The sequence below is a fragment of the Pollicipes pollicipes genome, unplaced genomic scaffold (genome assembly GCF_011947565.3).
Source record: "Pollicipes pollicipes isolate AB1234 unplaced genomic scaffold, Ppol_2.1 Scaffold_3087;HRSCAF=3621_pilon_pilon_pilon, whole genome shotgun sequence".
In the NCBI taxonomy this organism is placed as follows: Eukaryota; Metazoa; Arthropoda; class Thecostraca; order Pollicipedomorpha; family Pollicipedidae; genus Pollicipes; species Pollicipes pollicipes.
Genome location: NW_023596225.1, coordinates 30,374,277 through 30,396,512, shown reverse-complemented (window position 1 = coordinate 30,396,512; position 22,236 = coordinate 30,374,277). Strand labels below are relative to the sequence as shown.

The window sequence follows — 22,236 nt, the reverse complement described above, 5'->3', positions numbered from 1 at the left end:
TCGTGTGACCGGCCCGCCCTGCTTCATGTCATCGGCCTGCCCTTCTCCGCTCGCTGAGTCGTTTGCCTGTTGCCCCCCCCCCCCCCTGTGCCTTTCCCTTTTGTCCGTCACGTCGCGTCGCCGACGCTTGCCACCACTAAAGCGTCCGGTCGCTGTCTTCGCGCCTGTCCCCTGTTGCGCGGCTCGACGTCGGTCTGGGAGCGGCTGGAGCGGGAGCCTCAGCTCCGGCCCGGACCCAGGCCTGGCCCTGGTCCTGATCCTGATCCTGGTCCTGGACTTGGTCCTGGTCCTGTTCCTGGTCCTGTTACTGTTCCTGTTCCCGGTCCTGGTCCTGGTCCTGGCCTGTCCTGGCCTTGCCCTGACCTGACCTGACCTAGCCCACTCCGGCCGGAGCGGCGCAGCCTGGCGTCCAGCGTGACGGCCGCAGGATCCAGACGATGGCCAGATCCTCCCGGTCAAATCGAAGTCATTACCGATGCCCTGGCAGCATTACTGCTGGAGCGCTAAACTCGGTGGCTTGGTCATAGCTGTGTGTTCATTCATGCATATGTACTTGGTTAATAAAACATTTCCAAATTATGACGGGAATTGGCCCTGTGGTTGAGTAATTAGCTTGAAACAAGCTATCTCATATCGCTGATCGACCGGGTCGGCAGTCATCAATGATTCGGGCATCAAGGGGTATCATTGACTCTTTCTTTCCATCACCATATTCCAATACGGCTCGTTCTGTTTACATAGAGAAATCGAATATAATTAATTCAGTTGTTTTACATTTGTTTTATATTTTCTGGAGCCATTTCATATTTCGAACGTATGGGGGGAACACCTCGCGTGGAATGCTCTTCTGAGGATGGGTCATCTTCCGTTGCATTAGGCGCAGTTAATTGCAAGTTAACGTATCGGTCGAATTGTCCGCGAGGTGCAGTTCGTCCTCATTTCATGGGCGACATAATCTAATTCGACTGTCGACTCATCGCAATGCCGCCGCGTCGTGCTTCGGAGTGCCGTGGAGGCCTTAAATCTCGTAATCGGCCTCGGGGTGCCCTCGAGACCTTGGCTCTCGTGCTCAGCTTCTGAGTGCCCTGGAGGCCTTGACTCCTGTGCCCAGCTTGACTCTGGCACTTAAGCTCCGGAGTGCCCTCGAGACCTTGACTCTCGTGCTCAGCCTCGCTGTGCGTACTCTGCGTTCATTAGCCACTGCCGACCGACGGACGCGTGATTACGGCCCGGTCCTGACCGGCCACTGCTGACCGACGGACTCGTGATTGCGGTCCGGTCCGGACCGGCCGCTGTCCAGACCGACGGACTCGTGATTACAGCCCGGTCCGGACCGGCCGCTGCCAACCAACGGACTCGTGATTACGGTCCGGTCCGGACCGGCCGCTGCCCAGTCTCACCCGCAGCCAAGCCGGTCCTCTGGCCAGTCACGTGACTTGAAAACTGTGTACGGAATGCCCGTCTGTTGTGAGCGTGTATCGATATTTGTACTTGGATACATGCGTTAGGTATAGCGTGCATAATATTCCTGTAATATGGGGACGAGACTGCTATAGGTGCGCTCTGATTTTGACCATATAACCCCTTCGATCGCCCGCTTTGTATTGCATGCATGCATGCACGTTTTAAGGGCGATCCAAAGAAACAATGGCAATTAAATCACAAGCCGAAAGGTGCATGAGCAAAATCTACATGCGGACGCATTATTAACAGTCAAGGGCATAACACCCACTCACACGTGAGTCGCAGTTCCTGCCACAACGATTTTATCGGGCTACTCGCTCGCCTTCTACCGTTTTAAAGCAGGTTAGCGCTGGCTTATGGTTTCAACGCTGATATCTCTGGGACATCAGTTTGGTGGACAGCTGGGTGCGCAGCGCGGGTGTTCTCGCGCAATAGCACCTCTTACCAGGCTTAGTTATGGTCCGTGGGACAAGCGGAAGCCCGTACTGTCTGGTGGCCCGCTGACGCATCTTCCCATGTGTTCCCCTTGTCACGGAGGACGCCTGCTAATGAGGAGGCCCCCTCGATTTGGCCGAGGCTCTCTTGACGGACACGTGGGTGTACGGCACGGTACGCCGCTCGCCCACACATGCTTTTGAGTTCGCAGCTGGTGTATGTCGCCAATCGTGACCCATGTCTTACGATGCGTGTGATACGGCTTGTCCCCGTCCCCCGCCAGCTGCGGATCACAGTCTCGATGCGTGTCTCACGGAGTGCTCACCGTGTCCGCCGCCAGCTGCGGATCACAGTCTCAGTGCATGTATTACGGTGTGTTCACCATGTCCGCCGCCAGCTGCGTATCACAGTCTCGATTCGTGTCTCACGGTGTGTGCACTGTGTCCGCTGCCAGCTGCGTATCACAGTCTCGATTCGTGTCGCACGGTGTGTGCACTGTGTCCGCTGCCAGCTGCGGATCACAGTCTCAGTGCGTGTCTCACGGTGTGTTCACCGTGTCCGCCGCCAGCTGCGGATCACAGTCTCGGTGTGTGTCTCACGGTGTGTTCACCGTGTCCGCCGCCAGCTGCGGATCACAGTGCTGGACGTGAACGACCGGGATCCGGCGTTCGAGCGCGCCCTGTACGCCGTGAACGTGTCGGAGGCGGCCGAGCCGGGTGACCGGCTACTGACGGTGAGCGCCGCCGACCCGGACGGCGAGGCGCTGCTCTACTACGGACTGGAGGCGGCGCAGAGCGACCGCTCTCTCCGTCTGTTCAGCATCGACCCCATGACCGGCCAGGTCACCGTGGCCGGACGACTGGACAGGTGAGGTGATCGATTGGGTCAGTCAGGTCACCGTGGCCGGACGACTGGACAGGTGAGGTCATTGGTTTGGGTCGGTCAGGTCACCGTAGCCGGACGACTGGACAGGTGAGGTAATCGGTTGGGTCAGTCAGGTCACCGTAGCCGGACGACTGGACAGGTGAGGTCATCGGTTGGGTCAGTCAGGTCACCGTGGCCGAGACCGACCAGTTCACCGTGGCGCTCTTAGGCGGATAGCCAGTTAGTTATTGAATTTTGAAGGCGCGGCAACTGCACTGGTTATTTGCGCCAGGGCGGATAGCTAGGCTGAGCCGACAGGCGCTCGGGATGACTGACGTCGGTCCTGCCAGCGACACCTGTCAAATCAGGCGAGAGCCGAGGCTGGGGTCACTGCGCTGAGGTCAGTGTGAACCTGTGGGTGATCACCGAAACAATATTCTGTTCATCGTGTCTGTGCAGCTGCGAAAACGCCTGTCTCTGTTTTACCTCCTTTTTCCTGCCATTTCGGGACACCCGGGATTAAGTCTCAACGCAAAGGCGGCTCTCTCACAATGTGGTGAGGTATCTCTTTCCTGGTCATGCTGCAACGCGACGCGTTACAACGCACACACGGAACAACGCGAGCCAGCTCCGTTTCGCTTTTTTGCAGGTTGTGTCTGACAATATGTTACCATCTTACCTTACCGCGTGAGCGTGGCCTTGAGTGCCCCCGTGCCTGTTTCTGTTGTCAGAGTGGCCGCGGTGTTTGCAGTTGTGCCGTCCTACAACTTGACAACGAATTCCTCCTCCTCCTCCTCCTGACTGTATTCTGGCACGATGCCACCGTGTTCTTAACCACCCCTCATGCTGTGCTGTGCAATCGTATAACGAACTAGTATATGCTACACAACGTAAGTAGACAGCGGCTGACACGTCTCACCCGTTCGGCCGCAGGGAGACGGAGCACGAGCACGTGCTGACGGTGTCGGTGCGGGACCAGGGCACGCCGGCGCGCCGTGACTACGCCCGCCTGCTGGTGCACGTGCAGGACGAGAACGACCATCGTCCGCAGTTCCTCAGCGACCTGGTGGTGGGCCAGGTGCACGAGACGGCGCCGGTCGGCTGGCAGGTGGTCACCGTGCTGGCCACCGACCGCGACCACGGCCAGAACGCCCGCATCACCTACTCCATACTGTCAGGTAGGCCACCCCGCTGTGACGTCGCGTCTGTTGTGGTCATCCTCCACACCGTGCTGCCAGGTATGCCCACTTCCTGATGGGATGCCGTGATCAGGCCCCTGCCAAGGGACTGTTAGGCGCGCCCTGATCGCCGGCCACGTCCTCTGGGTATGCCAACTCCGCTTTAGCAGGCATGTCGTGGTCATCGGCACCATACTGCCAGGCATGTTACATCCGCACTGTCAGCTGTGTTATGGTCACCCGCTGCACGCTGTCAGGCATGCTGCCTACGCACTGTCAGGCATAGGTACGCCCTGGTCATCCACTCCGTATTCTTAGGTTCGCTCGGCCCACACGGTCATGCATCAGGCATACGTAAACGGCTGTTAGGTATAATGTATTAATCCTGCCACCCACCTCAAGCCATCAGGTATGATTTTCCATGTTGCTTGGCATACATAGGCCTCCTCTCTTATTCTGGCAGGTGTCCTCGCTCCATAATGCCGGGCATGTCTTGATCATCCTCCACGAGTGGTTCACTTACCGTCTGATTATCGATTATCTGATGCAGCGGTGAAGTCAACTTGTTTTTGGTTCACTCTTCTCCCAACACTTCCTATCATCATGTTCCACGATAAGCCCTTGGCAGACCAACTCACATCATTACGCATGTCAAATGAAATAAGAGTCACTGGTTGAAGGTGTCATTCCTCTTGGTGTAGTACATCATCTGAAATGCGGTAAAAACAAAGCCATATGGCTTACGTTGAGGAGAGCGTAAAATGAACCAATCGGTTTCTCAACAGTGCACACGCCTCGCAGACAACGCCATGTTTCGCACGTTTCATTTTCTCAGCGTCCGCTGATCGACAGTGTTCCGAACGGAGAAATGTGACACTTGAGCACTCCACAACGGGATACCAGCCCGGCTGTGCTGGCCCCAACCCACCTCATGTCTCCAGACACCTCCTGTGCAAACACCTCCCCCTCAGCTGCACCACTCCGTCGGCGAACGCGCTTCGCCGCCCACCGAGTGCTCCAGCCGATGCCGGCCTTGATGGTCGACGCCCACAAACCCGATTTAACGGCTATTTTCGAGATGCAGACGGCGCCGTTGATGTTCGCCGTGGTGATGGCCTGATGTGCGGCATAGTCGTCAGCGGGGTTGACGAAGGGGGGGGGGGGGGGGTGGTAGCTGATCGCATTATCCTGTCAGTGACGAATGTGAGTGCAGAAAGTGTCGCTGAGAGGAGCTCGAGATGATTCCGGACCGTTCTAGAGGATATCGTACACACGTCTAGAAAGTCTGCAGAGGGGCGGGAGGCCTCGCTCCGTTGGAGCGGCTGCTGCTTTCAGTCTTCGCCCCGTTGAAGATCCCTCTCCGTTATTTTGACGGTTCTTACCCGCTCCGTTAACAGACTTCTCTGTTGAAGGCAGGTCTCCGTTTCATCGGTATGTCTCTGGGCTCCATGGGTACTTTTTCTATTTGCTGACGGCCGTCCCCGACCCGGGTGAACGATCTCTCTCGCCCCGCGGAGTCACCAGCGTCGGGGTCAGACGACGAGCCGGGCCGGTCGACCGGCTGCTGACCTGACAGCAGTGTTCGCTGGACCTGAACAGGGCTGCACGGACCTCATGGTCCCTCGTGGATCCGAGCAGGCGACGGTCGCCTCTCGCTCAGGGGGTGGTCGAGGTCTCGCGCCGACCGGCAGCGAAGCTGAGGCTGTCGTGCTCCTTTGTGATCCCGAAGACCCGGCGCTCACCGTCCAGCTGCGCAACAGCCGATGGACGGCCGCCTCTTCCGCCGCGTCACTTGGCGCGCGCCGGCCTCGCGCTCCGGGACCATTTTCGACACACCTAACAGCCTGCGGCGCCAGCGATGGCGTCATGTGTTGGCTTTGCGAGTGCCACTTACCCGGCGCGACCGGCCACGGTTGACATTTTGTCACGAGGACACTAATCCGATCAGGGTCGCGCGGCGTGCTATTGGAAAATGGAGCGTTGGAAAGTTAGCGCCCGCCTCTGCTAACACATTGGCGCGCTGAACGATGGACCGATTCAATTACCCAATTGTGTGGCAGTGCCTGAAAATGAGAGTCTGGCGACATTTGAGGCATTGCAGTTTTCGGTTCGGCTTGCTTTAACTTGCCGCGGCTCAGTACGTGGTCAGGGAGACCAGTTCGGATGAACACAAACAGGCACGCGGCCTATTGGCATCGGTCTAGTCGGAGTCCTCTTTCACGCTTATGTGACTCACTAGAATGTTGCTGGCATGGAAACTTCCTTGAGTTAGAAATGTTTTGTCTTCGGTCACGGATACGCGACTAAAATTAGTAAGTGCAAAAGCGATCAGCTGGCGAAACTACTGTGGAACAGCAATCGAGTGGGCTCTCTCGAACACCTTCGATTTCTGGCGTTTCGGTCAGCACCAGGTCGGGGATTGGCGAGCTCGGGGAACAGCATGTATAGTCCACAGTTGTTGGCTCGGCGCGAACGGATGGACCGGACTCTTAAGTCATCATACTCATATCATTTTCTCAAAAAGGGTCATTTGCAGTGGGCCGTGAAGTGGCCCGGGTGCGTCACGCCAGAATGGCTGATCCCGTCGTTTTGGTTGTACTTGCAGTCCCCATGTGTGGCAGAGTGTAGCGACAGGGCCAGACCACTGGCGGAGAAGTGGACATTGGTATTCAGCCTGCCTCTTTTGCTGCTGCAGCGAGAACCGTTTTAGATGCAGTACAAGGATGCGTGCAAACCTCCGAATCCGGAAGTCTTTGGACCACTTCTGGCATTCCTGGCACATGGAGCACGTCGGCTTTTCCTCTCAGTCAAGCCCTCCTCCTTGGGGAAAAGGTCAAACAAAATCCTGTGATCGCACCGGACCCGCTATGGCGATAAGTCAGGTCAGGTCAGATCTCAGGTCCCAGAACGGGTCGAACGTTGTGGACACGTGGCCACAGGCTGTGCGCGGCAGCGTGGACCTGAGCGGTCTGATGGACAGGCCAATGGACTTGAAATTTTCCAGGAACGCGGAACGCTCCCAGGCCTCCAGTTTGGCTGGCACTGAGGGTGTCATTAATGGCGGTGGTTATGGGTTTGGGTTGGTTGCTGATGCAGTTAACGTCCTTATGCAAGTGCTCCAGCAGGTATTTGAGGAATGCCTGTTGCCAATAGCGTATGAATCGCGCCGCGAGCTTCTGGAACTGTGCCTTCAATGAGGAGGTGGTCAGCGCCCGGTCAGCCTCATCTGAGCTCTTCCACAGAGTTTGCGTCAGTGTGGCAAGTTCCTTTATGAATGCGCTCTCCATGGCGGTGATGGTTATGTTAACGTTTCTCGAGTACTCGTCCCGCAGGATGGAGTGACGCGGGATGGACACGCAGCACATGGAGACTAGTCTGGCTGAAGCTGCGCTCGCGGTTGGGGTGCTCTCCGCTTTGTAGGACGGCGAGAGCAAACCATTGCGGACACCGCCAACCGGACAGGTCCGGCGAAGTGGTAAACCAAGGAGCATCGAGGGCTGGACTGGACTAGTGAATCCGTGATGGGTGGAACACGGTGTTGGTGTTGGCTGATGGGAGAAGCTCGTAGGACTGTCTGTTTAGATGTACTGGCGGAAGTGGGCGCCGAACTGTTAAGGTATGCATGGGCGTGTTGCCCTAGTGGGAATGAGCGGTAGGATCACCGCGTGAGACTACGATCACATGAACTGGTGAGGCTGGTTGGCGGGATCAACCACTGGGATTGGACAGCGAGATGAACCCGTGAGACTTGGTGCTGGTATGAAATGGTTGGCGTAGGTGGGAGGTGCTAGCGTGGTAAGCACCGTCACCATCATCACCACCGTCATACGTACAGCTCATGCATGAGTGGTATAGCTCTTGGTTCTTTCGCATCCGGAGTTTTGATCACAAACGCATGATTAACCGGAGAACAGTGAACACTCGCGCGCACGCACACGCGTATGCGCACATTGACATCTACGCACGCACACCCACACGCGTGCACGCACACCCACGCATGCACACCCACACGGGCACATTTTCCTTGCACCTGATCTCTGACGGGTAGCGTACCCGTCCAATCCAATCCGAAAGTATTAACGCGTTCGTCTACCCTAATCTCTTCCGTATAAACCCGTGGCGTATCCGCGCGATAGGTGGTACTTCAGGGAAGCAGACATGATAGCCCGCCAGTGTGGCGGGCTGGCGTCTACCGGCGCCGTGCAAGGGGGCCGCTGGCTCTTCTGCTCTGCCTGGGCCGAAGGCGTTATCTCGGGAACCTCTTCTGTCAGTCGCCGGTAGCAAGGTTTGAGGCAGTCCATGGGTGCTGGAAGCATGGCACGTGCCTGAATGCCGATCACGGAATGGGACCGGTACTGCTGCCTTCCAGCTTGTCTCAGGAAGGGGCTGGTACTGCTGCCTTCCAGCCGATCTCGGGATGGGGCCGGTACTGCTGTCTGCCAGCCGATCCCGAGATGGGGCCGGTACTGCTGCCTTCCAGCCGATCTCGAGATGGGACCGTTACTGCTGCCTTCCCAACGATCACGAGGTGGGGCTGGTACTGTTGTCTTCCGGCTGATCTCGAGATGGGGCCGGTACTGTTGTCTCCGGCCGATCTCGAGATGGGGCCGGTACTGTTGTCTTCCGGCCGATCTCGAGATGGGGCCGGTACTGTTGTCTTCCGGCCGATCTCGAGATGGGGCCGTTACTGCTGCCTTCCCAACGATCACGAGGTGGGGCTGGTACTGTTGTCTTCCGGCCGATCTCGAGATGGGGCCGGTACTGTTGCCTTCCGGCCGATCTCGAGATGGGGCCGGTACTGTTGTCTTCCGCCCGATCTCGAGATGGGGTCGGTACTGTTGTCTTCCGGCCGATCTCGAGATGGGGCCGGTACTGTTGTCTTCCGGCCGATCTCGAGATGGGGCCCGTACTGTTGTCTTCCGACCGATCTCGAGATGGGGCCGGTACTGTTGTCTTCCGGCCGATCTCGAGATGGGGCCGGTACTGCTGTCTTCCAGCGGATCTCGAGATGGGGCTGGTACTGCTGTCTTCCAGCGGATCTCGAGATGGGGCCGGTACTGCTGTCTTCCGGCCGATCAAGAATTGGGGCTGATACTGCTGCGTTCCAGCCGCAGCGCTCGTCGGAAGCTTTATATTGATAGTTCATTAGTGAATTATTTTTGGCATAAGCGAAGGTTAGAGGAAAGACAACGGACAAATGTTCCAATGTTGACGCCAGTGCTATCGCTCATACCTTTTACGCTTTCCTCACATTTTCCTCGCATCTTTGCCAAGTAACGTACGTTGTCAACAGCCAAGAAGTGCAGCAGTTCAGTGAACCACCCCATTTCATTATTTTTCTGATTTACCTCACTTAGTGGGTGTGGTTGTCAACAGCATGTTACTGCAGAGGTGAAACCAACTTTGTTTCTCTTCATTGCGGAAATTTGGCTCGCTGTTTCTTTGGTTTATTGGCGCTCGTAAATTTTCCGCCGCCTGCGAAATTTAGCTTGCTGCCGCCTCGGTGCTGTTTTAATGCGATGCATCAATCCTGTCGTTCTCTTGTTTTTAACGGCGTCGCGTTCAGCCACCCGCCCCCAATGTGCATCAGTAAAGTGGATCTGTCGAACAAATACCGCGGCTCATCAATTCCCATCACGGCCGATGCTCATCTACAGAGCTGTGATGAAGATGAAGCGGTCCTGTTGATAGTTCATTAGAGGCAGATAATTGACCTGTGGAACTCTGACATTGCTGTAGTTCAAGGCTGCAGTGAAAGCGTCTTACTCGTTTGGCCAACAGGCGTTTACTATGATTGGTTCCAATACGTTTGCTCAACGGTAACAAAAGAAAAGAAAAACAACAATACAACTTGATTGCATACCGGAGCAATTAAGCGATCTTTTGTAGCTGTTCTCCGTGTTTTCACTGTCGGTCTTGCGGTTCGGCTTAGAGACATCGTCCTACAATGCCGCCAGCCTTGCCTGTCCCTGCTTATGTAAGCTCCATACTTAACCCATCTCAGTTTCTGCGCGTACATTATGCGTGTGTTATCCTATCGCCGTGCCAGGTTGTGCATCCCTGCCCGCCTCCGCCCTGGTCTCCGTGTGGAATGGTGCACTCCGCTAACACCTGACGTCTACGTCTATCGCCGCCAGGTAACGTGGACAACGCGTTCGCGGTGGACCCGGTGCTAGGCACCATCTCGGTGGCCACCGGGCTGGACCAGCGGCGCGCCAGCGAGTACATCCTAACGGTGCGCGCCAGCGACGCCGGCCGGCCGCCGCTGCACGGCGACGTCCACGTCAACGTGCTCGTCACGCTGCCCGACAACGCGCCGCCCCGCTTCGAGAAGGTCAGTGCGCATCGCCCCGCTTCGAGCAGGTCAGCGCTCACCGCCCCGCTTCGAGGGGGCCATGCGTACCACCCCGCTTCGAGAAGGTCAGTGCGCATCGCTCCGCTTCGAGGTCAGTGCGCACCGCCCCGCTTCGAGAAGGCCAGTGCGCACCGCCCCACTTCGAGAAGGTCAGTGCGCACCGACCCGCTTCGAGAAGGTCTGTGCGCACCGCCCCGCTTCGAGAAGGTCAGTGCGCACCGCCCCGCTTCGAGCAGGTCAGTGCGCACCGCCCCGCTTCGAGAAGCAGTGCGCACCGCCCGGCTTCGAGGTCTGTGCGCACCGCATGGCACTACGGCGGACAGCAGTTAAGGGTAGACCGCGGTTTTGTGGTCGGTGAGATGTCATGCTTGAGGAGGTATTTTGAGTTTGCCCTAGCTTTAGTAGCCGGTAATTGATTAATGTTACATGTCATCAGAGCTGGCAAAGGCTGATGATTGTGCATTTTATCAGATTTCGTGACCGAGTTAACTAAGGATTTCATTACAGCTGTGATAACTTGTGGTCGTTTTTGTGATTAGTTGCTGATAAATTCCCTCGAATTCGATCTAGGCTGTAGGCTTACCACAGATTGGAATTTTCACTTGTATGGCAAAGGTCTGCAAAAAAATCGTTTAGGTACAGCAATATGAAGGCTTACAAAATACTAGAGTTAAAAATCGCACGGTCAAGGTCTGCAAACCTTTTCTTAAGATGCTGTTTATTTCAGTGAAGTGATGTGTCACCGAACAAATTATGCATGAGTTCGTTTTGCCTAATTACATACGCTATGGAATGCTATCTCGATTTCTAGTTGACACAAATGCTACCGCAAACATCCTTTTGTTGAACGTTCTGGCGTTCTCAACCAGCTAGCTCCTAGCGAGCTCCGCACTTTTCTCGGGGTGATTAACGGTTTCTCGCTGGCCGAATGTGAAACGAACAATGAACGTCGTCACCGGGCATGAGAAGCCTTTTACGAGCCAAGTGCGGCCGACGGTCAGGCCGATTGTTAATCGATGCTCAAATTGCCGCATTACTGGCCTCTCAAGGTCTGTCAGGAGCTGCGAGCTGCGCCGCGCCCATCCCCGCCAGTCGGCCCCCTCTCACCCGGGGTGACTCCGCGCGGCTGTCGACGGCGGTGAGAGGCGCCTCGGCCCATCCCCGCCAGTCGGCCCCTCTCACCCGGGGTGACTCCACGCGGCTGTCGACGGCGGTGAGAGGCGCCGCGGCCCATCCCCGCGAGTCGTCCCCTCTCACCCGGGGGTGACTCCGTGTGGCTGTCGGCGGCGATGAGAGGTGCCGTGGCCCATCCCCGCCTGTCGGCCCCCTCTCACCCGGGGTGACTCCGCGCGGCTGTCGACGGCGGTGAGAGGCGCCTCGGCCCATCCCCGCCAGTCGGCCCCTCTCACCCGGGGTGACTCCACGCGGCTGTCGACGGCGGTGAGAGGCGCCGCGGCCCATCCCCGCGAGTCGTCCCCTCTCACCCGGGGGTGACTCCGTGTGGCTGTCGGCGGCGATAAGAGGTGCCGTGGCCCATCCCCGCCTGTCGGCCCCCTCTCACCCGGGGTGACTCTGCGCGGTCGTCGGTGGCGGTGAGAGGCGCCGTGCCCATCCCCGCTAGTCGGCCCCCTCTCACCCGGGGTGACTCTGCGCGGTCGTCGGTGGCGGTGAGAGGCGCCGCACCCATCCCCGCCAGTCGGCCCCTCTCACCCGGGGCTGACTCCGCGCGGCTGTCGGCGGCGGTGAGAGGCGCCGCACCCATCCCCGCCAGTCGGCCCCTCTCACCCGGGGTGACTCCGCGCGGCTGTCGGCGGCGGTGAGAGGTGCCGCGGCCCATCCCTACCAGTCGGCCCCTCTCACCCGGGGTGACTCTGCGCGGTCGTCGGTGGCGGTGAGAGGCGCCGCGCCTATCCCCGCCAGTCGGCCCCCTCTCACCCGGGGTGACTCTGCGCGGTCGTCGGTGGCTGTGGGAGGCGCCGCGCCCATCCCCGCTAGTCGGACCCCTCTCACCCGGGGCTGCTTTTGCGCGGTCGCGGTGGCGGCAAGGGACGAGTGTGGATCAGGAACAGTGTTTTTTTTATCGTATTCCGTCGCGAGGACCAAGTGAGAGCCAGCGCGTGCAGTGTACTCTTTGGCAGCGCAAGTGGTCCCTTGGAGAGTTGCAGTGTTCTTCCCCTGTTGGGCTCAAACAACGGGCTCACGTGGTACTGGACCGCGCTTCGAGTGGAAGGATATGCTTTCAGCTTTTTCCATGGAAATCTGTCACTTTGAGAACGGATAAAGGCATGATATGTTGCGCTGAATAGACTAATCATCTGGCTGTCGGTCATACTAATCGAAATCGGCTTGTCCGTGGCCGTGACCGAACCAGCCGTCGTGTGCGATTTCACCTGACGGATATTTCAGCATTCGCGAGGCCATACCAAAATGCGTAAGGGGAGTCTATCTTAGCAAGACTCTTGAAATAGTCGGCGATGGGCAGAGACCAGAGCTTGCTTGCAAGTAGCTACTCCAGAGTTGCTATCGTTATTTCTTTACGGCCCGCGTCGCTTGCGGCGGAGAATATTCACCACCGTACAGATGCCGCAGCTGTTGCTCAGACGCGCGCGGCGGAGCTTGTGCATATTTGGGAACTATTTGACTGTGATGTGAATATGGGAGCGACGGAAGCTCAACTGGTTTGAGCTTTCAGTCCAACCCTATCCACTGCGAATGATCAACATGGAGTAATGCAGCGAAGAAATGCAGAACAATTTCGACGTGAAACGTTAAAGAGTAACGCGCTGCTCCCGAGCATGTCCTCTTTTCGTTATTGGCTGGCTCCCTGGGAACAACCCCTATAAACTTCGATAAACTTAAATGAATGGTGGTACGCTGTTGACCTGTCGTCACTGAACATGGCTAATTTCTGACGTGTTAAATTATGTAAGGAATATTCTGACCAGATGGCTTTTGAATCCACTGGTATTCCCGGTGAAAAATACAATGGAAACCGTACGCACGCGCATAGTATGGACGCCGCGGACGGCTTCCGAAGTCAGTTTTAAAACCACGTCCGCAGTCTGCCGCCTGCTGCGCCGAGTTGGCCGTCGGGAGACAGAGCGCCGTAATCGCAGCGAGCTGAATGGCCCGCGATCTGTTCGTCTTCTGCGGCTGACATTTTTATCCGCCGGTGCCGGGCGACGGGCCTTCTGACGGGCCAGGAAGTTATCAGAAACTTCGTTTGTAAATCTAATCTTCAAGGGGGAAGTTTTTCAGCTCGAAGACTTCCCTGTTTCCGTTCGCAAGATCAATAGGCCATCTGATGCCGCATTGGCAGAGGCTGTTTTCAGCTATGGGGAACAATGCGTCGGCGTCCACGGCGCTGACTATAGGATGAAAGGAGCTCTGGCCAAGGAGAGTGGGATGAAAGGATGGCGAGGATGGAAAAAGATCCTCCAGACGAAATCCCCTGCAGGCTACATTGGACGTCATCTGCAGAGCTCATTGGCTTTGTGTGCACGGCTCAGATAGCTGCGTCGGCCACTAGCGTATCTGAAATGCCTTCTCACGTCATGGACCGTAGCCGGCCGAGTGCGGTGCTGAGGTGGAGGACTGCAGAACTCCGGGCGCTGACGTGTTGTCCGTGTCCACCGCTGCAGGCAGAGTACGGCGCTGAGGTGGAGGAGGACAGGCCTCCGGGCTCCCACGTGCTGGACGTGGTGGCCCACTGCCGGACTTCAGTGACCTACCGTCTGGTGGGAGGCAATGAGGACGGCTCGTTCCTGCTGAACCCTGGCGCCGGGGTGCTCACCGTCAGCGAGAGACTCGACTACGAGCGCCGCACCTGGTACAACCTGTCCATACAAGCCGTCAGCATGGTGAGAGTTTGCGTGACTACGAGCGCTGCACCTGGTACAACCTGTCCGTACAGGCCGTCAGCATGGTGAGAACTTCGTTGGCGGTTTTGGAATTCCAAGTCCCAACGCTCGTTGGCGCTCAGTTCACTGGACGGATAAGCGGGCGGAACTTACCAGACGTGCCAATGATGCTGTCAAGTGCGTGGGTTAGCTTTGGTGACCGACACCATACATTGATATCCTGACGACTTTTAAATGGCATTTGCTGCCCCATTTGTAGGAACATGATCTCCACACTGTCTCAAGTTGTGCTATTTCCACAAGCGGGTGAAGAACCCTAATCGTGTGCCGTTACGCAGTGGCCTCCAACGCACATCTCACTTGTGACCATCTCCTCTGTCGGATGAGGTGGCCCACACGAGCGGCATTATAACCAGAGGTCTGATCCCGTCTGACCTGTGTGCCGTCCCCTCCAGGTGGGCGAGGTGGCCCACATGAACGTCATCATACACTGACCTCTAACTGACCCCGGCTGACCTGTGTACCGTCCCCTCCACACGAGCGTCATTATACCCTGACCCCTACTGACCCCGGCTGACCTGTGTGCCGTTCCCTCCAGGTTGGTGAGGTGGCCCACGCGAACGTCATCATGCCCTGACCTCTAACTGACCCCGGCTGACCTGTGTGCCGTCCCCTCCAGGTGGGCGAGGTGGCCCACACGAGCGTCATCATACCCTGATCTCTAACTGACCCTGGCTGACCTGTGTGCCGTCCCCTCCAGGTGGGCGAGGTGGCCCACACGAGCGTCATCGTGCACGTGCTGGACGTGAACGACAACCGTCCGCGGCTGGCGCGGCCACGTTACGCCGGCCGGGTGCGCGAGTCGGCGCCGGTCGGCTCGGCCGTGCTGGCCGACGACGGCCGGCCGCTGGTGGTGGCCGCTGTGGACCTGGACGACAACAGCAACGGCCGGCTGCTGTTCAGCATCGTGGAGACGGCCGCGCGCCAGTTCCTGCAGATCGACCCCGACTCCGGTGAGAGTGGCCGGAGTGTGCCGGCGGCGCGGGGCAACTGAACACTGTCGCGGCTCATGTGCTGGTTTGGAGTCTGTGTCCGGCCTCGGGCTGTACCGGCTCCGTCCGCTAACGCGTGTGCTGCACAGGTGCTCTGAGGACGGCCGGCGCGCTGGACCACGAGAGCCGGTCCCAGCTGGAGTTCACGGTGGATGTCTGGGACCGCGGTCAGCCTCGTCTGCAGGCGGCCAGGCCGGCCCGCGTCACCGTCGCCGTGCTCGACGTCAACGATGAGCCGCCCCGCTTCGCGCACGCGCAGTACAACTTCACCGTGCTGACGCCCAGCTACGACGGCGTGGAGGTCGGCACCGTGCAGGCCTCCGACCCGGACACGCAGAACATCAGGTAACAATGCAGGCCTCCGATCCGGATATGCAGAACATCAGGTAACAGTGCAGGCCTCCGACCTGGACACGCCGCAGAACACTAGGTAACAGTGCAGGCCTCCGACCCGAACACGCAGAACATCAGGTAACAGTGCAGGCCTCCGACTCGGACACGCAGAGCATCAGGTAACAGCGCAGGCCTCCGACCTGGACACGCCGCAGAACACTAGGTAACAGGGCAGGCCTCCGACCCGGACATGCAGAGCATCAGGAAACAGTGCAGGCCTCCGACCCGGACACGCAGAGCATCAGGTAACAGTGCAGGCCTCCGACCCGGACATGCAGAGCATCAGGGAACAGTGCAGGTCTCCGACCCGGACACGCAGAGCATCAGGTAACAGTGCATGCCTCCAACAGTGCAGCCTCCTACCTGGACGCGCAGAACACCAGGTAGCAGTGCAGGCCTCCGACCCAGACACGCAGAACATGAGGTATCCGTGCAGGCCTCCAACCCAGACACGTAGAACACCAGGTAATTCATGCGATGATGCTTGGGTCTTACCGCGAAGAACGTTTGCATTGTACACGACCAGTCACCATCTTTGTGTTTTCATTGTTCAAACAGCGGAGCACGCTTTGGTTTCGGCAACGCGCTGTTTGTATACGGGGCGTGATGCTGAGCAACGAATCACAGCCTCCAAAGGTTGCTTGGCAGACTTTCTGTGCTCTCTGACCCCGCCCCGCCTCCAGCTATTCGCTTACCCTCCTCCCGCCCCAGTTACTTGCTGATCCTCTGCCCCGTTCCCAGCTCTTCGCTGGCCCTTCTCCCCGTTCCCAGCTACTCACTGACCCTCCGCCCCGTTCGCAGCTACTCGCTGACCCTCTGTCCTGTCCCCAGCTACTCGCTGACCCTCTGCCCCGTCCCCAGCTACTCGCTGACTCCTTGCCCTGTCACCAGCTGCTCACTGACCCTCTGCCCCGTCCCCAGCTACTCGCTGACGGGCGCCGACGCGGCGCTGTTCTCGCTGGCCGCCGACACGGGCTCGCTGCGCCTGCTGCGCGGTGAGACGGTGCCGCCGCTGGCCAACGTGACCGTGCACGCGTCGGACGGGCCGCACCGCGCCGCCGCCCTGGTGCTGGTGCGCAGCCGCCAGGTGGCCAGTCGTGGCCTGGTGTTCTCCAGCGACCAGTTCTACGGCACCGTGCGCGAGAACACGACTCGCGTCGACATCGTGGCCTCGCTGTCCGTGCGGGGCAACCAGCTGATGGAGCACCTCGCCTTCCGCATCCTCAACCCCTCCGAGTACTTCGTGAGTGATGGCGCGAGGTGGTGGTCGTCCGAGCATTTGGTATCACCGACGGCTTTTAGTGGGTGTTGTGTCCAGTGTGTATGTCCAGGGTGGACGGTGCTGGTCCGTATATCTCGCTGAGAGGCAATAATTCCTGATTTTGCGACACATTGTCAAAATGTGGCTTCTAACATGGACTCCGTAGGCTTATGCGGTGCGACGTAGTAGTGCTTGTAAATGCTACTGACGTTTGTGGGTCCTGAAAGGTGCTATTTGGAATCGCGATTTTCTGCTCATCTGAGCATAGAGCCGACAAGCACTGATCAGTCGCTAGTTCCAAGGCACCGAATTCCTTGTTTATAAGATGCTGGCTCTCTAGCGTCGGCTCTGAACGTTATATGACGCCTATTGTTGGGGGCGTTTCAACGGCCGACACCTGGGGTAAATGATCCAAGGGGCGTCGTTTTAAACGTCGCTGATGCCGCAAAAAAGCTTTTGAAGCCCCCGGTGTGACGTATGTATGGTGTTGGGGCAGAGCTAACTTGCATATCGGAGCAGATCACTCGCCAAGGTTTTACATTTATGTGAAGCATTGCGACGCTGTTCTGCACCGCCACCACACCAGGTTCATGGACTACTCACTGCACTGTTATGACCGCACCGTTCAGAGGCTTGCCCTGAGCATGACTTGGTTCGGAAGTGTGCGTTGACGTTTTATTAACGTTACGATCCCATTCATCCCATTAGCTTGTGCGGCCTCAGTTTTGCGCTTTGGTTGATAACGGCTTTACAGCCAACTACTGCAGAATATTAACCAGTTGAATCCTCGAACTCTGAATATGTTTTCGTAGTCGTGACGCGGGATCTGACTGACTCGCCATAGTTACCACTGGCTTTGGCGGGAAAATCCCCCGCGAATTGTACTGGCGGGTTCCATGGCTTCAAGGCCGAATTGCCCACCGTTCTGGGAGGAGCGTTTCTGAAAGGTCGAAGCGCTCCGTGGTCAGTCCATTCTGTGCCATCTGCTGTTCCAATAACGGTGGCTTTCATCTGGTCTGACAGCATATTAACGAGTCAGCCCCGCCTATACAGTTGTATGGACAGCCTTTGAGTCAGTCCATCCCACCGTGCAACAAGACGGCGGGCGCTGTTCGGAACTGTCTCTCTGTGAGTGATCCTCTTGTGACGGTGTCCCCCACAGAGCATCAGCGAGACGGCTGGCGTGGTGCGCACCACGGGTGTGGCGCTGGACCGGGAGCAGCAGGAGCAGCACGTGCTGGCCGTAGAGGTGCGCAGCGACAGGGACGGCCGGGTGGCGCACACACTGCTGCACGTGACCGTCATGGACGACAACGACAACCGGCCCGTGTTCGTCAACCAGCCGTATCACGCCGTCGTGCCCGTCGAGGCCACCGTCGGAGCTCCAGTCACCAAGGTGAGAACACTGAGCAGGGGCTGGCTGGTTGCTACTGGTCGGAGCTCCAGTCACCAAGGTGAGAACACTGAGCAGGGGCTGACTGGTGAGAACACTGAGCAGGGGCTGACTGGTGAGAACACTGAGCAGGGGCGGACTGGTCATTTCCACTCGAAGATCATTTTGGAGACGTCTGGCTACCGTGAAGGGTTTGTCCCATGCAAAGCACTTCCAATAGGCTACGATTCGCACTAGTGATGGACGTAAAGCCGTCTTAATCATGACATAATATCGTGTTTTGTGACAGGACGTTAGAAAGAACGTTGGTGATGCGACATGATATAGTCTGGCATAACATCATAATGTGAGAGGCCATGCCACGACGCGTAATGCCGTGATATGACGCGGCATTTGGCGCGTCACTCCCCGCCGTCATGCGCCACTCTGTGACGCGCCGGGGTCGCAGGTGACGGCGATCGACGCTGACCTGGGCGACAACGGCCGGGTGCACTATGACCTGCTGCGGGGCAACGGTGACCTGTTCGCGGTGGACCTGCTGAGCGGGGCTGTGACGCTGCGCCGCTCGCCGCGCGGCCTCGACACCGCCTTCAGGCTGGTCGTCACTGCCTACGACGGAGGTAGGCAGGTCACCAACGTGTGCGACAGTTCCGCTGTGCTGTTTGGAATGTGGCAATGTAAAGTGTGCTTTTCCCCGCTGAAAATGCGTTTATTTTGCCTGCATGTTTTTAGGGATATGCCATTGCTGGGATCGTCGTTTTCATTCATTTTTAAGTCCATTTTCTTACCACACAACGCAGCCACCACTCGAATGTTAGTGTTGTGGCGTCGATAGCAGCCTTGCAACAACAGCATGTGATCACATATTGCTTCACCATTAGGCTGTCTGAATGCCAAACACGTCTAGCTTTGACAAAAAAAGAATATCCATCAACCTGACGGAACTTTCTGAACGCCCTTCTGGAACTGTCTCTGGCTGGAGGAGTGGTTGAATATTTCGAGGTTAGATAAACTGGAACTTGAAAGCACAACACTATTAATGAGGTCCTTCTGCCTTTCTTGCCTCGCAGAAATTGAGTTGCAAGTCTGCTTGAGCTTTCTTCTTTACTCACATTTGCTCAATGCCGAAATTCATGCTCACATGACAGGGCTCAATGCGCTGTCGCTCTGTAGAGCTTAGCACACCACTTGATGGTGAGACAAGTCTCAGATTTGCAATAGCATTCTCATTAACGGATTATCAATGACAATCAGCATATGGCCTGTTTGTGTTGTGGTTTTTTGTGTTGTTCTAACTCGTTAGGAACCCATCTTCTATCTGTTCTTTTTTACGTGAACATTTTCAGTGCCCTTAGCCTGGGCAATTGAATCGCTGCGAACGGTTGAGTGGTGGTTCGACTTTTTATATGTACCGATGGTGACAATGCCCGAGTTTCTATAACCGACGCCCCTCCCGTGTCCACCGTCTCCGTGTCGGAAGTGCAGCTGGTGACACCGCGTGCCCTCTCCATCACAGATGTCCGTCTCTGTGACAGGCCCCCTTCTCCCCTCTCCTCGGAGGTACCGCTGGTGACGCTGTCCGTCTCTGCGACAGGATCTCCTCCCTTCTCCTCGGAGGTACCGTTGGTGACGCTGTCCGTCTCTATGACAGGCTCGCCTCCCCTCTCCTCGGAGGCGGAGGTATTGGTGACAACCGTGGACGGCAGTCAGCCCCGCTTCTCCCAGCCGCACTACTGGGCCCGCGTGGCCGAGTCGGCCGAGCGGCGCACGCCCGTGCTGACGCTGGAGGCGGACGCCCCGTCCGCCTCCAGCCTGGTGTTCCAGCTCACAGAGCCGGCCGTCGACTCCATGTTCGCCGTAGACTTCACCACCGGTGTGTATCGGGCAGGCACATGACATGGCCACCTGAAAAGGCCGGCACACACCGGCTGGTGCCTTTTGAAGTACTTTGGGTTAGTTGAGGTGTTTTGACAGAGCGTTTGTCGTAGTTCTGAAACTGTCGAGCCCATCAGGAGGATACGCGTCACCAGTGTCTGGAAAGTCACCACCCGGGGAAGTTGGCCAGACCCGTCGTGGGCAAACTGCAAGAGTATCGACTCATGCGCGATGTCCCAGGCGTTCTGTACGTGGCTGGTGAGCTGGACTACGAGACCCGGCCGCGCTACGAGCTGATGGTGTCGGCCACGGACCGGGTCACGGGGTCAGTGACCTCTGTGCCGGTCACGGTGAACGTCACGGACGTCAACGACAACGCGCCTCAGTTCGAGCGGTCGGTTTACAACGTGACGGCCAGCGAGGCGGCCCACCCCGGCCTGAAGCTGCTGCACGTGAAGGTCACGGACCGGGACCAGGGTGAGGACCACCGACGAAGGAAGTGGTCACGGTCCGGAACGAGGGTAGGAAACACCAACCGAGGGAATGGATCACGGACCGGGACCAGCGTAAGGACCACCGACCAAGGGAAGGGATCACGGAACGGGACCAGCGTAAGGACCACCGACCGGGGGAAGGGATCACGGACCGGGACCAGCGTAAGGACCACCGACCAAGGGAAGGGATTACAGACCGGAACCATGGTGAGGATCAACAACCAACGGAAGGGATCACGGACCGGAACCATGGTGAGGATCACCGACCAAGGGAAGGGATAATAAACGGGCACCAGGCTGGGGACCACAGACTTAGGGAGATCTCAGACCGGTATCAGTGTTGGGAACACGGTTTTCTTTGCTGACTCCTGATTGTCAGTTGAGGCCAAGCAGGCGCCATGTTGTGCCCGCAGATAATTTGAGTCCCGGCCGAACAGACAAAAGTAATCAGAGCTCCGGCTTCTAGTCCCAGGGGTTGTTTCCAGGCGTCTGGGCTGTGGCCCAGTTCTGAACAGATCCATCAGCGAGGGACGCGTCAAGCACCTGTCGGAAACTTGAAGAATGGAGTTCGTAATTGGAGTGAAATTATCGCTGTAATAATAAAAGAGTAATTTCAGCGTGGATTTTTGAGTTCATTCTTTCGTAGCTATGTAAGACACGCGTTATATGCAGTGTTAAGCCTGCGCTTGTTACAATTTAGTTAAGTAAGCCTAGACTGAGATGGCCTAAGAATCAAACGCATCGCGTGTGCTTGCCTGATGGTAACCGCGCCTGCGTTTGTCGTCCAGAGGACGACCAGCCGCTAAGCTTCCGTGTCCAGGAGGCGGACGGCTCGGAGAGCTTCCTGTTCCACATGACGTCCGACGGCTCCCTGGCCGTCACCAGCTACCTGGACTTCGAGCAGCGGCCGCTGCACCAGCTGGTGATGACCGTCTCCGACGACGGCTCGCCGCCGCTCACCGGCACCGCGCTGCTCACCGTCAACGGTGAGAACACGCCGCTCTCCCGACACGGGGTGACGTCACTGGCCGGCGGCGTTCGGTGCTCACCGTCAACGGTTAGAACACGCCACTGAAAAATACTTGGGTGACGCTGCGTATCGCTGACGGTTGATGCTGCTCCACCCGCCGTCAACCATTCATGACACGGTATTAAATGTTAACTGTTCATTCATGTTTTTCACTACGCATTTCATCGCCGGAAACGCGTGAAATGTTATTCATTCTTGGGCATGCTCAATAAACCAACTTCTAAAGACGACGCAGCAAAACGCATTTCGGGCATCCCTCAAATTTGTAAAGTAGGTTGCCCGGGCATTCTCAAAAAACGACATTCAGACAGTATCTTTGTGGAGTGTTGTGGATGTGGTAGGAGTAATCCTTAAAAATACTGAGGGCACTCCGGGCTTTGCTCTAAACGGGCTAGCAGCTTGTGTGGCCCCGTACACAAGAGAACAGCTTCTGCAGCGGCACAAAATTCACTGCAAACCGTAGACATATGACAGACACGGGATGATCTAAAATTTTCGCAGAACTCGCGCAAAACTCAGGACGCTTCACGCGTCAAAGTATTCCGAAGCATTCGAAGTTGTCAGGACACGCTTGGCGCTGAT

General features: G+C 57.4%; 1 protein-coding gene across 1 annotated transcript in view; it reads left to right on the top strand.

Annotated features, from left to right (window-relative positions):
- Nucleotides 1–1,454: 1,454 nt before the first annotated feature.
- Nucleotides 1,455–22,236, top strand: part of LOC119090030 (fat-like cadherin-related tumor suppressor homolog) — a gene marked incomplete at its 3' end in the record, with an annotated part of 36,556 nt that continues 15,774 nt past the window's right edge. Inside the window, exons 1-13 of the mRNA XM_037212826.1 lie at nucleotides 1,455–1,460; nucleotides 2,525–2,766; nucleotides 3,697–3,941; nucleotides 10,079–10,275; nucleotides 13,938–14,156; nucleotides 14,917–15,169; nucleotides 15,298–15,553; nucleotides 16,523–16,844; nucleotides 18,025–18,258; nucleotides 18,704–18,875; nucleotides 19,907–20,128; nucleotides 20,371–20,607; nucleotides 21,413–21,610. Coding sequence (XP_037068721.1) covers nucleotides 1,455–1,460; nucleotides 2,525–2,766; nucleotides 3,697–3,941; nucleotides 10,079–10,275; nucleotides 13,938–14,156; nucleotides 14,917–15,169; nucleotides 15,298–15,553; nucleotides 16,523–16,844; nucleotides 18,025–18,258; nucleotides 18,704–18,875; nucleotides 19,907–20,128; nucleotides 20,371–20,607; nucleotides 21,413–21,610 — 2,803 coding nt within the window. The remainder of the gene's footprint in view (nucleotides 1,461–2,524; nucleotides 2,767–3,696; nucleotides 3,942–10,078; nucleotides 10,276–13,937; nucleotides 14,157–14,916; nucleotides 15,170–15,297; nucleotides 15,554–16,522; nucleotides 16,845–18,024; nucleotides 18,259–18,703; nucleotides 18,876–19,906; nucleotides 20,129–20,370; nucleotides 20,608–21,412; nucleotides 21,611–22,236) is intronic.